This window comes from Cottoperca gobio, chromosome 22, assembly GCF_900634415.1.
Source record: "Cottoperca gobio chromosome 22, fCotGob3.1, whole genome shotgun sequence".
Taxonomy (NCBI): domain Eukaryota; kingdom Metazoa; phylum Chordata; class Actinopteri; order Perciformes; family Bovichtidae; genus Cottoperca; species Cottoperca gobio.
The window spans coordinates 4738976-4756706 of record NC_041376.1 but is presented as its reverse complement, the minus strand read 5'-3'; the positions used below and the strand labels follow the sequence as shown (position 1 = coordinate 4756706).

The 17731-nt window shown below is 43.4% G+C and overlaps 1 protein-coding gene across 1 annotated transcript in view; it reads left to right on the top strand.

Moving 5' to 3' along the window:
• Positions 1-1048: 1048 nt before the first annotated feature.
• Positions 1049-17731, top strand: part of LOC115027758 (glutamate receptor ionotropic, NMDA 3B-like) — a 53225-nt gene continuing 36542 nt past the window's right edge. The window contains exon 1 of the mRNA XM_029461243.1: positions 1049-1854. Coding sequence (XP_029317103.1) covers positions 1321-1854 — 534 coding nt within the window. The 5' untranslated portion in view covers positions 1049-1320. The remainder of the gene's footprint in view (positions 1855-17731) is intronic.

Sequence of the window (17731 nt, the reverse complement as noted above, 5' to 3'; positions counted from 1 at the left end):
GATGAAATAGAAGAACTGGAGGGGAAGAAAAACATAAAGAGAAATACATTTTACGCATCAGTGGTGTCTGACAAACAAGGAATTATCAGAAAGAGAGAATGTAGGGGCCCCGAGAGCCACACACCGCTGCCCAGATCTCTGCTGGACATAAAGATTTACTGAATGTTCTGCTCTAACGATGGCAAATTAGATCAAGGGAAAGAGAAGTGAGTGCAGAATGAATGAAGGGAGGACTGAGTGCTGTCCCTTGCATAAAGTCAAATTAGCATGCACAGTAGATCTCTTTTATGGCATTGGCGCTGTCCGTGGTGCTGAAAAGATGTGGTTACACAACGGGTAATGTTCTGCTTGGACGGCAGGAAAGAAGTGGGAATAAATCTCAGAGGAAAATTGAGATTTCAGCAAGCTATTAGCTTTGTATTGGCCAACCTGGCAGGGACATTGTGGTCTGAGCCGCAAAGGTGCTTAAAGTGTCTTATTACCTCACAAAATAAATGACCACCATTTATAACACCCTCCAATTATCTCCCCCTTTTTTGTTGGAAAATAATCTTTTTGAAACTAACATTAGTTTATTAGTACTTAGGCTCTAAATGTTTTTGTTTTTAGAAAGCTTATCATAGGGTAAAGTATAAAGGAAGAGTAAAAGAATATGGATGCTCAGTGTTTCTACTAACATGCAGAAAAATGCAGAGTCAACTCTGGTCCAAAAGGAGCAAACTACATTCTGCATAGGATGGTCTATCTTGAAAAAGATTCATAAAATGATTACAAGGAATCTTTGATTGCTTGTAGTTTCAATTGTGAATGAAAACATTAAGGGCAAATTCTCTCTGGGACCCGAAGAAGCGGAAGGAAATGTTACCCGACGAATTTTCATTAAAATTCAACAAGAGGCAGGCTCCGTGAGAGGTTAGATTATTGGCCGGCAGGCGCATAGACACACACACACACACACACACACACACACACACACACACACACACACACACGCACACGCACACACACTTCACAGCTGGTGTGCCTTCCTCCAGCAGAGACTGACAGAAGCGGGGCGACCGCTCTAAGCTGTGAGCGCTCATTTCTCTCCTCAACCTGCGCGCCTTTTACTGTTGGCATAAAAACTTTGAAGAGGTGAGAGCCGAAACGTCAAACGCCGACAAATCACCGTCGACAGCGCGCATCAACAGAGAAAAAAGGGGGGAAAGAAAATAAGCAGCAAGTCCGAGAAAAAGCGGTGGAGCCGGGAGAAAGAGGGAGCTATGCCATCTCCCGCCGAGCAGAGCCCAGTCCTCCTCTGTTGTGTGTCGGAGCTGCAGCATGGTGTCTCTCTCTGGACTCTGGACCTACTGCCTCGCCCCCGGGAGACCTCATCTCCTCTTCCTCTCCGCCAGACCGCTCCTGCTGCTGCTTTTATTAGCCGTTTTCTCCTCCCCCGAGTCCTGTTTCCCGCACCCTCAGACTTGCCACATTCTCGCCCGGATAGGACACACCGTGCGCCTCGGTGCGCTCTTGCCGACCCGCCAGCCGGCACGGATACAAAACGCGCTCAACCGCGCCCTGGCTAGCCTCCGGCACCAGGGTGGAGGGGCAGACTCCTCCACGACTGCCTCCCAAACACCCCCTCTGCTGCCCTACAACCTGAGCCTGGAGATGGTGGCTCGATCGCCCGCGGGAGGCGACCCGGAGTCGTTGTCCCATAGCACCTGCCAGGACCTGGTGGTCAGGGGGGTGTCCGCCGTGCTCGCCTTCCCCCGCTCCAGAGAGGAGCTCATCCAGGTGGAGTTCCTCTCCTCTTTCTTGGAGATCCCCTTCATCTCCATCCTGGAGGACACAGAACCTCTTGTGACTAAGGTAAGGATGGATTGTGTGTGTTTCTGCTGTCTGTGCTGCACCTGTAGCAGACATTTTTTAAAGGAACAGAAAACACTGGAGGTTATTTGGGTATATTGTTGTTTTGTTTTTTTGCATTCTACACTTTGTTCTCTAATAAGCCGCAACCTCTTCCCAAACATATTTTCATTTGGACTTTTATCAGAGAAGAACCTTTGCCTGACTCATTGCCCTGTGGCGAGGATTTTGGTGTCTGAGCTGGTGAAAAACTCATCCCACCAGCTAGATTATAAATCAGGCTAAAGGCAAAGGAATAGTGTAAGGAAAGGTAATTGGAACAGGGATAATAACATCAATTATTCTTAAGAATGATTTTAATAATGCAATTAGTAACAGTATAAATATAAGGACAATAGGAATAGTAGATTAAAGGACCATTTAGTGTCTCAGACTCTTAAGTTCCACCGCTAAATGTCTTCTCCCTGCAAAGTCTGATGTTCAGATTGATCTCGGCTGAGCCTTCTGCTGGTGGACCTGCAGGCCCTTCGCATGCATGTTTAATATCTGGGAGCTCTGCTTTAGTATCGGACTGAACCCTCCAGCCCTCCAGCAGCAGAGGTTTAAAGTGAAATGCTTTTTTTTCTTCTTCTCTCTCTTTAAGCTCTCTTCTTGCGTATGTGTGTGTTAACAGACTGTGCATGAGCATGTGTGTGCCTGAATGGGAGTGTGGACATGTATGATTGAAGACGGCCGTGTTGTGGCACCTTTCAGAGTGAATCATTCAAACAGTTGAGATACTGACGGATGGATGCTGTGGAGAAGTGTAGTGCCTGCTGCTCGTGGCGTGCGTGCGTGTTCACATGTGTATGTTTATGTGTGTGCTGCTCGACGTGTGTTTGCATTTGTAGGTAGGCAATAATCGAGTGTGTGTGTGTGCGAGTGTGTGTCACGTTAGTATTCCCAGCGGCAGTCGAGCTGCTTGCCAGTCAGTCAATCCAACTCCAGTCATATCCGCCTCTATCCAACTGAGCAGCCAACTGCATCTCCCTGTCACACACACACACACACACGCACACACGCACACACACACACGCACACACACATATAATTGTACACGGGCAACCAAGCCACCACACACACAGAAAGGCACATAAAGAGGACTTCAACTTTCACACTGAGACATCTGAGACATCCACACACACACACACACACACACACACACACACACACACACACACACACACACACACACACACACACACACACACACACACACACACACACACACAGGCTAAGAGGCAGCATTAGGGAGACAGGGAGTAGAGAGAGGAAGAGGAGAAAGATCCATAGTTTAAGTCTGAAATCTTTGCCCTGTCGCATCCCTTTTGTCAACAATCTATTGCTCATTCGATTTCAATAAAGCTTGCATGAATGAGAAGTCACACCACTTGACGAATGTGGCGGCAATGCAAGGAGATAAGCAGAAGAGAGCAGAAGGAAAGAGAGACGAGGGGGGAAAGGGGGGAGAAAGGGGTGAGTCGGGAAGGAAGAGAGGGCTTTTTTTTTTTTGAGCTGTGGGAGGCCTTTCAGTTCTTCAGAACTGTGCCAAGCAGTCAGTGGGCAAAAGAGAAACAACACTCTCTTTCTCTGTGTGTCTCTGATTCACTATTCTTAGCAATAAGTTCAAGCAGCATTTGTGTATAAATGGATGTTTCTTGTTTATGCTACAGGAATGTGCTTCAGTCTAATATTAAATTCATGAAATCTTTTTTTTTCTCAGTGTCAAACTAGTCCTTCGTGCTTCATAGAAGGTGACGTGTTCAGGTGTGTGGCAGCAGCAACATCTGTTTGTTTGTATGCCGTAGAGGAAAAACAGGGCAGCTGCAATGTGGAGCAGCAGATGAATAACATATCAGGGACAGAAGCTCAGAATTAAAAATGGTTAAAGGTGTCAGAGTACCGAGTTCAGTGTGACCAACTAGAAGAAGTGCAGAGAATCCCGTCATTTAGAACCTAAAACATAAAAGGAATCAGAAACTTAGCTCCCTTTCTGATCTTGTAACAGTGTATGTTGTTTCTTTGTAAACAGTCAAATGAAATGATGAAACTGTTGCTTAATTAATTAATCAATCAATTTATTAAGCAGAAATGACCAACTTTGTCTGTTTCCATCATCTCATTTTTAAGGATTTGCAGCTGTTCTCCATTTTATATCTTTTAAAAAATAAAAATAAATCCGATTTAAAGACATCCCATTGTGAGGGGCATTTTTCATTATTTTCTGGCATTTTAGTCGGTCGACAATTGATCAATTTATCACAATTTCTTTGTCGAAAACGACAAAAATCATTAGTCGCAGAGCCTAAAAACAGTATGATTTTCAGCACACGGCCAGTGAAGGTAATGTATTCTCTGTCTCTCTCCAGGGTGCACCTCCCATAGACGGGGAGGAGGCTGGCAGGAGGTGGGACAGGTTCGTGAACATACACAGAGAGGGCAATGACGAGTGGGATGGGTCAACGGGGAAACAAATTGTTACCCTGAATACAGACAAGGTTGCGTACGGTTTCTCTGCTGATAGCAAAATACACAAACAGAAGATATAATTCTAATTAAAAATTCTATTTACATTTTAGCATCAGTTGAGGAGGAGCACTCCTGAGAGGGGGAAGGCGGGCTGGAGAAATGCATGAGACAAAACAAACGTGTCTGCCAAAAAATTTGCTGGATCTGTCACAGATTGATCCAAATAGAGGAGTTTTTATTTTCTTGTTTGTCTCTGGAGAGTTATCCTCCCTGGAGTTTTAGAAATTGTGGAGATTTTTCTGCAGGGTATTTGGGAATTGAGCCCATATTTTTTCCGGTGAACATATTCTTTCTCTGGACATCAGAGAGAGGTAGAGACACACAGAAAGAAAGTGAGGCACCTGCAGCAGGAGGCTAGGCTTCCTTCTCACTGTCAAGGGAATTTAACAAAAATATCACAAACCATAAAAGGTGACTTGTTGAGTGTGTTTCTACCGGAGGTTATATAGACTTCCTCAAGGTCAAAGAACATGAGAAACAACGAGAGTTCATCAGTATTATTAGTAGTTGGCTCTGTATTAGTATTTACACTACTGTCTGATCATTGCTGCCATATTTCAAGATGCATCTGCTCACCCAAAACCGCTGCTGAAGGGTTGCCATAATTATGTATTTGACAAGTGAATTTATTAGAATTATAACAAGTTCGTGTAATATTCCTGCGTCGCAATACTGGGGACGTTTTTAGCCCTGGCGGAGACACGGAAAGGACTCAGACGGGAGAGCGGGACAGACGGAGATAGAGGTCGGTTGTCCGTCTGCGTTCTCCCCCCTCTCTCTCTCTCTCTCTCTCTCTCTCTCTCTCTCTCTCTCACTCTCTGCTTAGTCAGACAGAGCTGTGGGACTTGGTGATGCGTCTCAGCAAGGAAGTGCTTATTCCTCCCAACCTACTTAAGCTAATTAGAACCAGTGTGTGACCCCTAACTGTAAATCTCTCCCGTTCATCTATTGCAGGGAGGATGGGAGGAGAGAGAGAGAGAGAGAGAGAGAGAGAGAGAGAGAGAGAGAGAGAGAGAGAGGAGGGTAAAGAAAAAAGGAAATGGCCTCCTAATTCCCATTAGAGCCATTATAGACATTTGGGCAGGTGATTAGTTCATCAGTAGCTTCTCGTGGAACGAGTATAAGGGAAGAAATGGAGGATATTTGATGCATAAGCGAAGAAATTGAGAAATAACCTTAATTAACCTAATAAAAAAAAAGAAGAGTGATATGGGTTTTACAATTGGTATTCTACCAGTGTGTGGGGATGTGTTGGTAATAGCAGCAATGTCTTTTATAGAATAACATCATTTGTTTACGCATTTTCACATTTAATTGAAAAGGAACATTCAATCTCAGTCCATTTCTAATGCAGCCGGCCCTTTTTTTTTTAAAAAAAAAAGCGCAGTCTCACCAAACAATTCTAGATTCACTGATGGTATCGCAGGAAATTATATTGTGGATCATGATTTCTATTTCGGAAATGTATTAGCAGGGAGAGCTGCAGAAAATGGTTTTTGCTGATTCCTGAATGTGATTAGGTGAGAGGGGTGGTATGGTGTGAATTCATTATTTGTCGTTCTTCACAGTGGAAGCTTTGTTCCTGCAGCTCTGTTACTGTCATTTCACTTCCAGCTTCACACTTTGCCTGCAAATCCATCCATAAAGCACAATGTACAGGACTGTATTTCACAGAGTCTGATTTTGAATACCATTCATATTTCTTTCTCTCTCTTTGTAGTACAGTTAGCTCCAGTGTTACCGCATTAAATGTTGTATTATAATAAACCCTGGACCTGACCTTGATCACATGTATGCACATTATAAATACAAAGGTTTATGTGTTTGAATCCCATTGCTCTGACACTTTTCTGAGCTGTTACGAATGATAGTTTGATTTAGAACTATTTGTAATTTAGCTTATTATGCAGCCGTGATTCAAGTCCCTCTGAATCACGACATTAGTTGAATTGCAAATGTTGGTGTCATTGTCATTAACCCTTTCGCTAAAATATAATCACAACAATACGCACTGAACAACAGTCATGCAGTGTATTATTCATATTTATTTTACTGTTTATGATGCGGAGTAACCTTTATCGTTCTGGTGGCAAACTACTATCCCCTCTGCAATCTATCCATCCTGCATTCTTTCATTAAGTCATTTCTTTTCTTTAATGATTCATTCTGCTTAGTAAAATGAAGATTAGTACAGTAAAAAACTCAATTTGCGACTTTGAATGAAATTACATTTTAATCCAGGGACCCTGCTGAATAAGACGTATTGTGGCTCTGAGCTAGCCTTGCTCTCAGAAGACACGCACACTGCACACACACACACACACACACACACACACACACACACACACACACACACACACACACACACACACATTACCCACACACGCAGAGGAGCACATGCACAAGCCACACTTGAATGTATACAATCATATGGGATTCACACACACACACACACACACACACACACACACACACACACACACACACACACACACACACACACACGTACTGTGTCGACTGTGTGTTCACTAAAGGTTATTAAGCCTAATGAGGCTTTACAAGGCCATGCTGCCTTTAGTGTTTTCTTTGCGATGATGAGGGGATTTGTGCCCCGACAACAGTGGAATAAACGAGTGGAAAAAGAGGGACAAAACTTGTGCCGAGCCAGAGCCGCAGGCAAACTGACAGTTTGGAGACAAGCAGGCCACTTAATGCAAACAGCTCAAAGCCTTTTCTTTATTAGTGTTATGATGACAGTTCAGCACTGTCTTGACTGAGCCAGATTAATTGAGCAGAGCAGATACAGCATAGTGTGTATTACCAAAAGGACTGTGGGCCCGTTTGAGCCGCTCAGTGTGGCAGTTTGTGTTCTGAGGTTTGGGCTTGTGTGGTTGCCTCTGATGAAACAAGTCCTTCCAGTGACTCCAACCCAGTATGATATTTCTCTATAATAAACAAAAGCAAAGTGATGGATAGAGGCAGAATGGGAAGGAAAGGGCTGCACGTGTGGGGGAGAAAGGGAGACTTGGTTGTCATTATAGAGAGTTAATGGAGGGATTGAGGGAGGTATGTAGAGATCAAGGAATGAGGGATCAGGGGGAAAAAAGAAGGAATCAGTTGGTAGAGACTGGTAAAAGGAGGGATCAGGGGGGAAAGGGTGTTAGGGAACAAGGGAAGAGATAAGGAAAAATGGGAGGAATCCAGCAGTTGGGTATGAGCTACTCTCTCGCTCTCTCTCCCTCCCTCTCTCTCTCTCTTATTTTCTTTCACAAAGAGAAGAGAGAGAGAGAGAGAGAGAGAGAGAGAGGACATTCACAGATCAGTGAATATTGCTTTCATTCAGTTAGAACATAATGGGGTCAAATGTCACTGTAGTCTACAGCAACTTGACCTCACACACACACACACACACACACACACACACACACACACACACACACACACACACATACGCACACACAATTCATACCGGCTCGCATCTGCTCCCTCCTAATTGAAACATTGCGGAGGTGTTTGCCAACTGAGGAAATTAAGTTTGGCTCCTAAAAATCCCACTACTTAGGAAGATCTGACGCATGCAATCTTTTTTATGAATCTAAATTGGAGGTGACTTTGTAGAGTGTTAAAAACTCTGAGCTGGCATTTACAGAAAGATTATTGCTTTCTCCTTTTTCCCTTTTCTGTCTGTGCTCTTGCAGAGCTGTAGTTATCACTGGGTTTTTCAACAGAGGGACTCGGTCTTTGGCTCAGAGGCGATTCGTGGTGTTATCGCTGGCTGACTTTGTTTCTGGATATGTCTGTTGCCTTTCAGCGTTACGCGCCCGTACAGAAACGCACACGCTTCCACGTAGAAGAGCGTTGATGCCCTTTCACAACCTCACACAAACATCAAAGACCTGCGTTTTGTCCTACATGCATGGACACCCAAACATATTGTTTCACACACGGCTCACACACACAATCATACACATGATAACGTTCCACATTCAGCAGCAGAGAAGTTGCCATCTAATCCCTATATTTTCCTCTGAACTGACAATAGTTTCAATCTAAGTGGGCCACCCTTGCGCCTTTTGTTGATGATAACACCAAGTTATTTTCCACGGCTATGAGCTGCTCCAATTATACCCCCTGGCTAGAAGCACTAATGGCAGATAAGTGATTAGGACCTAGTGCAGAGATTTGCCCCATTTATTTGATGCAGCAATTAATACTAAAACTGAGGTAACAGCAAGCCAGATTACAGACTTGTTTTTTTCTGCAGCCCAAAGGGAAGAGGCCAAATGCCCAACAATGGTGTAGTGATTACATCAGTACATAAATGGGGGGGGTCTTAAAGTCCCATTGGCTTTGACTCATGTAGATTCTGCCAGAACATTGCTGTTTTCTAGACTCTGCATCCAACGCAACGCAGCCTTCCGAACCCTAACCTCCAGTAAAAAAGAAACTGTAGTCTCCTTGTGCAAAATCCAATCACAAAATATGCTTATTGGCTAAAACCTCCAGGATCTCCAAATGCCCAAGGTAACTGGTTGGAGATAAGATGATTTGTGGCAATTTCACCCGGGGCAGATTTGTACTGCTAAACAACATTTAATCTAAAATGATAAAGGTCATAAAGTAGTTCCTGCATTTTTAGCAGTCTTGGGGCCCTTTTTTCTTTTTTTTTCAGTGCTCTATGTATAAATTTAATTAATGAATTATTAATTAAGTTGATATTATGCTTACATGGAGGATATTTCTAAATAAATGTGTGCTTTGATAAATGACTAAAACAGACGTGAACCAGGTAAAAGTATTAGTATCTGGCTCAATGGAAATATACAGTAATGAAGTTAGTTTGTGTAGTCTGTGCATATTTGTCAGTGCCTTACAAAACTGTTACACATCACTGTTGCAAGGTGTTGCGAGGTTAAGGTGGGATAAAAACGTTTTGATTACGCTTAGGGAAAGATTAGAACTCTTTCACAGTGTTTTCAATTCATGAAAATGAATTGTAACATTTTTGTCACCCCCAAACAAAAAGTGTTGTTCATGTCTGTTCATTCTATTTCCAAAAAAACAATATGCTGATGGCCAAAATGCCAAACTCAAGGCTTTAAAACCATAGTCCACAAACCAATGGGTGACGCACATGTAGACGGCAAGAAAGTCAACATGGATATAAAGAAAGCAGGTTTGTTAGACCTCAAGGATACACACGATGCATTTGAGTGACATTGAATGTAAGCATAACTTTTGTTTATTCTTAAGAAAATTCCACAGGGCACCTTTTAAGGTTTGGAGACTTTTGATGTCATGGTTACAATATGAGCTACAGGGTTAGGTTTGGGGACGTATTCATAACCATGGCTAAACGAAACCAACATTGACTGTCAGTAGGAAAAGAGAAGTAGACAGTGGTCTCCTGTGTTGGATGTTTTGTTGACCCATCCAACCACCCCGACCTCCTCCCTCTGCAGCCACTATAGAAGTCTTGTCACTTGAACGTAAGCATATTTTGTTTCGGGGCATTTGCTGAAGCAACTGATGCTGTCGTTTTTCTTAGGATGAGTCTCTCTGCCATGGGTTGTGTACCTGTGGATCAAAACAGGCCCACAGCTCATTTTTTCTGACCATGACAAATGCATCAGTTACCACAGTGCCAATGTACAGAGCTGGATGTAATAACAGATCATAATTGAAGAGGCAGTATTGACGTTTCCTACGTGCTTTCACCCACAGGCAGCTTTATGTGTATGTGTGTTTGACTCTGCTGTTATGAATCGAAATGAAACAATGGTACGTTTGTCAAAACCCATGCACGTGTACCTTTAAGGTTGCTTAAAGGTTACATCTGAAGGGAGAGGTCGCTGCATAAAATTAGAAATCTGTGTGGAGGATGAGTCATCAAAATATCTAATGGTATATTTACAAGGAAAAAAGGGCTCAGGGGGTATGTTAAGTGCAAAGTTCCTGTAATATTACTTGTGATTTTTTTTTAAATCTGTATTATCCCCCAAGAGTATGTTCAGTATACCACTTTAGCCCTGAAAAAACAATCCTTGTGTATTTAATGGGTTCCTTAAGTGAGCAGAGCGACTGTATTATCCTGTTGAACACATCAGATGCATTCACCATTCATGCATTTAGATGGTGCACAAATCTGGTGTGACTTTCTGGAAAAACTGCAAATGAGCCGGCAGGGATTCACTGCTCTGCTCTGGATAGGAAGGAGGATAAATACACACACAACTGTAGCTCAAAATACCTGCAATTTTGTGCTGTGATTATCTGATAGTATCTGTAACCACTGGGTCATTTGGCCAACTATTTTATTACAGCAACATAGAGTATAATGTTTGTTTCTTAACAACATCCTATGGTATTCCATAGCGCTTTGACCCTGAGATCAACATAAGCCGTGAGTGAACTTTACTCCTCCCTCTGTTTGGATGAATAATCAAGCAACCTGCTAAAATATGATTGTTTATTGATATCCAAGGAAGAGAAAGGACAAAATATTTTCCTCCTGAGAGACTTTTACTGCATTTTGAAATCTGCATTTGACAGCTGCACTGCTGTTGTTTATGTTTTGTAGTTTAGGCTCTGATGAAAAACATAGTGAGAGGCATGCATAATCATTATGTAGCAGCTTACGTCGACAAACAGCTGGCAGTCAAGGTCATTGGTTTGAATCCCACAATATATTGGTGTGAAAGAATGCGAGTGAATGCACACTTTCCCGGCCGTTATAAACGTCCACTGTACTGTCCTTGAGCAAGGCACTTACTCAAGGTTAAAAGGATGTGCTTGTGCTGTGCAGCTCTCTGAGTATGACTGTGTGTTAAGTGTCAGCCAGTACATTGCTGTAAAAGAACATGCATGCTCAGCAAATCATCCGAGGAGAAATAAAGGTTTAAATATAGATATTACAATAGCAGCTGTTAAAAACATAATGCTACAGCAGCCACTGCAAGTATGAACGTTATTAATTAGAACAACATTAGCACAGTTTATTGGCATACTGAGCTAATGACAGGCCCAGATGTACAAAGTGTATGTGGGCATGTGCCTTATGCTTCGCCATGCGTCTGGATGGGAAAGCCGGTAAACAAGTCTATTTTTCAAGGAAAATTCTGGTTTAATACAACCTGGGTCCACAGGTTTCATGTTCATTAGAGAGCATCTCCTTGGCTGAATTTATAAAAGGGTTAGACCCTAACCCTAACCCTAATAACAAAATAATAGGGTTAAACTGTTGGTTTGGGTATAAACTGATTGGAGCAATCATTTTGGACCCCATTGGACGTCGTTTTAAAGATGTCGCTGTGTTCCTAGATCTCAGTAATTACTTTGGTGAGAATAATTGTATAACTTCAAAAATAAGACCCAAGTTTTAATAAACTTTGGTTTTACTTCAAGGTTCCTTCTGTGGTATCTCAGTGCAGCCACGCTGCTTGCATCTGTTTCTATTGGCATTTGTGTCCATGTCCTTGTCCCCGCGTTTCCAATACATCTCGTCCTTTAGAACTACTTTCTCTGAGCCATTATCTCGTGCCTTTTTCCGAAAAACAAATTTGACGCCAAGAACAATTCAGAAATCTCAGAGCGATTCCCCTGAGGATGGGTGGGGTACAAGGGACAGCGGGTTGGCCTGGTACACACAAAGACATTTTACTGCTGGATTTAATGTCCTGCAAAAGGCTATATAATCATTTAGTAAACAAAACAGTTTGCTAAAACGTATTCAGAATACTCGTCCTTATAATAATACTGATCTAAAATGTTCCTCACATTCATTCCTGGAATCATTTTGAGAGTGAGCATCATTGATTTTCAGATGAGTTGATACTCCACTTTGAAATTGATACATGTCTTTGTATTCTGTTCATTTCCTCACCAGAAGTGGGCTGAGGCCAAACAACATGTTCATCTGTGCCCCAAATCAACTCACCCCAAATGGCCCTAAATCGACTGGAACTCACAGTCACATTAGAGAGGCACTTCTGGCGTGAATAGGGTGCCGTTTGTCATACATATTACCCCAGACTCAGATCGGAGTCTAATAGTCTTTTTGTTCACTTCTTCAGTGTCCGTCGCTCTTGCTCCAAAATGTTTTCCCTTGTCTCTAATTAGCCCCTTTATGCCCGCTCTTGCACATGGAATCGTTCACTCTCTTCTGTGCATATTCATCTCTTCACGCTCTCCACGCCTGCCCCTCCATCTATCCGTCATCTCTCCTTTATAGAGATGGATGGAAGGGGATATCGGGGAGTCTGGGTGAAGAGCTCAGCTGATAGGCTGAATCAAGGCAGGTCATTTACTCACCGCTACCCCATCCATCCTTAAACCCACACATACCCCTCTTGCACCCGCACATCCTTGACTCAACACACACTCCTCGCACAAACACACTGCCCCTAAATGACTTCCATTTCTCTAGATGTATTATTTCACTCCTGGGAAGTCGGGCCTGAGATTCAGTATTCAACACGAGCGGCGCAAAGGGATCTTTTCCATTAAGAAGTTGTTCGGTCACACATCCGAGCAGACGCGCTCGCCAAAACAAACTAAAATACACACACACTTTTAAGACTAAGAAATATCACACATATTCAGACACGCACCTGGCGCCCAAAGCTCTAGACACCTCATTACTGGCATGGCGTGCTTTCACTGTTGGGGTGTTGTGAATAAATGTGTCCCCCCTGAAGTTTTTTCTGTTTGCAGCTATGCTCCCCGTGGACTGACTGTTAATGACATCACGCCGCTCTGCATCTGTACTTGGGGAACTGTTGGTATCATTCCCACGGAACTAAATAATGCTGCCGTATCATTGGTCCAGCTGCCTGCTGGTCGAATTACAAACCAGCAAGAGACCATTTTCTACCCTGACAGCCTCTGTGCCAGCCCGGGAACACCCAAAACAACTTATTTTACCCCCAACATGATGGCATGATTACTGCAAATGCTTGACGCTACCTCCAGCAGGTTAGCAACTCAGCGAGAGAGGAAGATAAAACTGGGTTGCAGGAAGGGAAAGAGAGTGATGATCGAGAAAATCATGGTGATCGAAAACCAGCGGAAGGTGTTCAAGAAGGAACAGGCAAGCGGTGCCGCTCCATTGTGCCGTATTCGGTATTGACAGATGTGCGCCGTAATCAGAATACGGCATGTATGCGCTACTGTAGAGTGGATGGATGAGTCAGGGGAGAAAATGCGATTACAGCGACAATCATAACTCAGATTAGCCTTCCGCTGTACCTCTCTCCACTGTTTAACACAGGAATCAATCACCATCACATTCAGTACGCCGCCTCATATCACACGCAGGGCCACACCAAAAGGACAAATATTATTCTCTCCGGCAGAGAAAACAACATTGTCTATAGAGCAAGGACAACAATCGCTCTCTTTAATAAATAACAACAGCTATTATGATCATAAATAATGAGGGGGCCAAAGGCTGTTTGTAGGGGGTAGGATGATACATGAATCCATTCAGCATATTTCTGCTGTGGGCCAGAATCTCTGCAACTGAGGGGATCAAAGGAGCTCCTGACAAAAGAGGCGCCGATGCAGCATGCTGAGATGACAGCCTCCACCAATGCTAGCACTGCACTCAGCACTAACATTGGCTGACTAGAGACCTGACTAACCAGTCCAGAACAGCACATTCAGTCCCCCCCCACTGTTTTCTCTATCTGATTATTATTGATGACATCAGGATATTTGCGGGCCGTGGAGGCTCATTAAATCAGAAGTCAACTGAACACTCTGCACGAGATTACTTCATGTACTTTACACTACAGAGTAGCAGGGAAGCATTTGCATGCTTTGATATGCGTTTTATTAATTCCCTCTGGATTGCCAATTCATTTAACTGTGTGACTTGAAATTGTGTGGCAAAAACGTCTTCATGGTTAATGTACAAAGCCCAAAGCACTTGGCTGGTTTTAGTATGTGATCAGTCTGTGTGTGTTGTGTGTTGTGTTGTGTGTGTGTGTGTGTGTGTGCAGGAGTTATCTGGTTCTCTCAGTTCTACAGTAGTCTGCAATGCTCCAGGCATAAAAATGCTCTGTGTCTTGATCATTCAAATGAATTTGAAGCCACGCTGAGAACAATATTCATTCAGATGATTTGTAAATCAAAGGCATTCAACATTTACACAATCTCACACGGCACACAAATACTCTTGAAGACGCTCAATCTACACAAACTAATCCACCTTGTTACGGTTGGTTTGATGCCTATGTAGAAATGAGCGAATCCCATTTTCCTTCAGCATTTTCTCCCTTTCGAAATGATCCCTATAAAATCAGAGCCTTGAGGAAAAGAGGCGACTCGGCCGGTCACGTCTTTTATGGCCTTTCCCACAATCGTTCAGGACTTCAATGGTGTTTTTACGATACTACTGTATAACCCCCCCCCCCCCCCGAACTCCCAACTCGCCACACCACTAGGGAAACTAACAAGGTCCTTATGTTTAATGGACTCAACAAAGTCACACCTCCAGCAGTCACCAAATTGTCACAGCGACAAGCAACCATTTTCCTTCTAATCAAATGTAATTCGAAGTGCGCTTCACACTTATTGCCTGCTGTTTCATCGCGCTCCCCCATGGCCCCACATCTCCCGCATACTTTTTCCCGCTCGATCACTGTACGCGAGAGTCGTGGGGCGGAATTGGATCGAGTCGAGTCATTTGCATATGTGATTTAATGGTGACAATCCGAGAGACATGGCTCCATCTCCATCAGCTGTTAACTGTGAAACAAGATTTAGCCCCTCTTTCAATCTGTGGCCGGTCCTGTGGTGGCGCCTAATAGTGTGTATCTTACTGCTTATCACTCTGTTTCTCTGAGCCAACAGGCTGTTATGCTTAGATAACCATAGTCATTTGCTGTGTTAAGTGGCTGATTGCTTCACAGTTGTGTTTTGCATGCATCTGCGAGTGTGCGGCATACTTTCATGCATGTGTAAGCACGTAAATGTAATTTTCTGCCACCGCCCGTGTGTTTCTTGCAGTGTGTGTGTTTATGTGTGTACGTGTGCTGCACATGTGTCCAACAGCAGCAGCTTCTTTCACCCAACAAAGCTTAGCTCCAGTCCCCGGCAGCATGGCTGAGAATGATTAAAGTCACCCACATTACACTTAGCGCCAGGAGACGTTAGGAATTTAGAAGAAAATTAAACAATGCTGTTTGCATACAATTACACAACAGCACTGCAAACAGCTTGTGTAGCCAACGCCTGGTCAGCTAAAGAGGGCCGCTCAGTGTTGCTTCTTTAACTATGCACACAACTTTGGCTGGCCTTATTCAATCATGGCTGTTTATTTAGACTGCGAGATGAAAGTCAGAAAGGAATACACACATTCAACAGCTTCTTTATTCATTATGTATGGGCTAATGCAAGCTTGCGATGCTAGTTGCTCTTGTTTTAATCCATTGAAAGAAGACAGTTCTGCGCTGCAGTTGTGTTTACGTTATTCAATTTGCGTATGTGAACTCACAATTTATTCTGACATTCAACTTAGATGGGCTCAGTTTTCATCTTTAGTGTTTGAAATATAAGACTTGCACCCTGCTGAGAGAATCTTTCTCTGTTTTCCTCAAGACACGGCAAACTCCCATCGCTGTCACTCCTGCTCCTTTCGGCTACATTCAGATGCAAACCATCACCTTTTGCCTCCTTTCACAAATACGGATATTAAACCACGTATCAATTTCTTTCCCATCTTTCATCTCACACATATATTCAAAAACCGATCTCCCTTCGTCTGTCTCTCTCCCTTTCTCCATCCTCCCAACACACAGCCAACTCACCTGGTGAAATATTAATGTGTTCAGTGAAGTGTTCTTGTTTGGAGCGCTGCCCTGACCATGAGCTTTGTTTCTGGACCGAATAGGAAGCTAAGCAGCCTTTCAGAGGTTCAGGCAGAGGTCCACACGGTTGGATGTAACAGCGAGGACAACTGGAAAACATACCCTCACTGTTTCCACCGTCGCTTTGTTCAATACAAACAATTCATGATGCAATGTGAAGCCCATCCGCGGCTACAGTGAACTTTCGCAGTAAGTCGAGCTGCAGCGAGTTAAAGGGATCCCGAGCCAGAGCATGTGGAGGAAGGACGAGAGGAGACGCTCGTGTTTGCAGAGCTTCAGCTTACATCTTAGGCCTCCTTTAGCTTCCCTCAACCACCAAAACCCTTTAACACACACATCCAAATGTTCTGCTCCAACTTGCTACTAATAAGCTCTGAAAGTGCAGGTGCTGTTGTTTCCATTGTGCCCCCTTCTTTGTACGGGGAAATCTCTTTTTTCCTTTTTGGCATTGTGCATTCGCTTGCACACCTTCCAAGTGTTGATACTTTTCTTATGGAGGCCTAAATAAGGAATGAGCTTAGTAACTGGGAGCTGCTACCTCCTGTTCTGATTCAACGCACTCCTGTCGGTTTGCTTACTCCACATTGCCAAAAGATCCCTCTGGGTTTATGCTTGAGTATTCACACCCTGGTGTGTTTGTGCTGGATTTATATGTACTTGCACTGGTGCCTAATGCATTGATGCCTGCCTGCTGTCTGTGTGTGGGAGATTCAGTGCATGTATTTGCGCACATGCAGTTAATTTGAAGACCTGAAAATCTTCAGGCCAGCGCATCAAACAGCACTCCAGATTTGTTTAGCAGAGGCAGAGGTTCAGTTCAAGGCTCCTAATTTGCAGATGTGTGAGAAGTGGTATGGATTTTATATTTTATAACTGAATAATGCTGACTTTCCTTTTAGCTGTGCCTATCTTGCATCCTTAGTTCGGAGTCTTTATAATCTTGTGCATGCGGAGGGAGCTTTTACCTGAGAAGAGGAAAAAAAGATAAGAGCATACAGACAAAAGCACACACACACATACGCACACTGAAGGTCCTTACGAGTTCAAAATATGCCGCTGCTTAGAGAAAACAGCCATTACATTCCTATCCAAGCCTGAAAAAGAGCCGTGTAAAAGATCTGCCTGGGTCTGGCTTGACCTGAGCAGTAGAGCTGGATTTAGACAGCACCATGGCTGACAGGATCAAGCTTGTTTGTGTCACGCTAGTCCCTGAGCACTGAGAAAGAAAATCATAGACATGCTTCTGTGTTTCAGAGGAAACTGCCAATAGTTTGCAAACTTTCCAGTAGCAGACAGTACAGCCACCTTTTATCTTGTCTAGACTGTGACATCATGACAAAAGTACTGCTTGCGTTCCTCCAGAGAGCAAAACTCAACTCGTGTTCCTGAAGGTCTCCTAAAAAACAAAATTACTTTTTAAATTAAAATGTGCCAAAACTGTT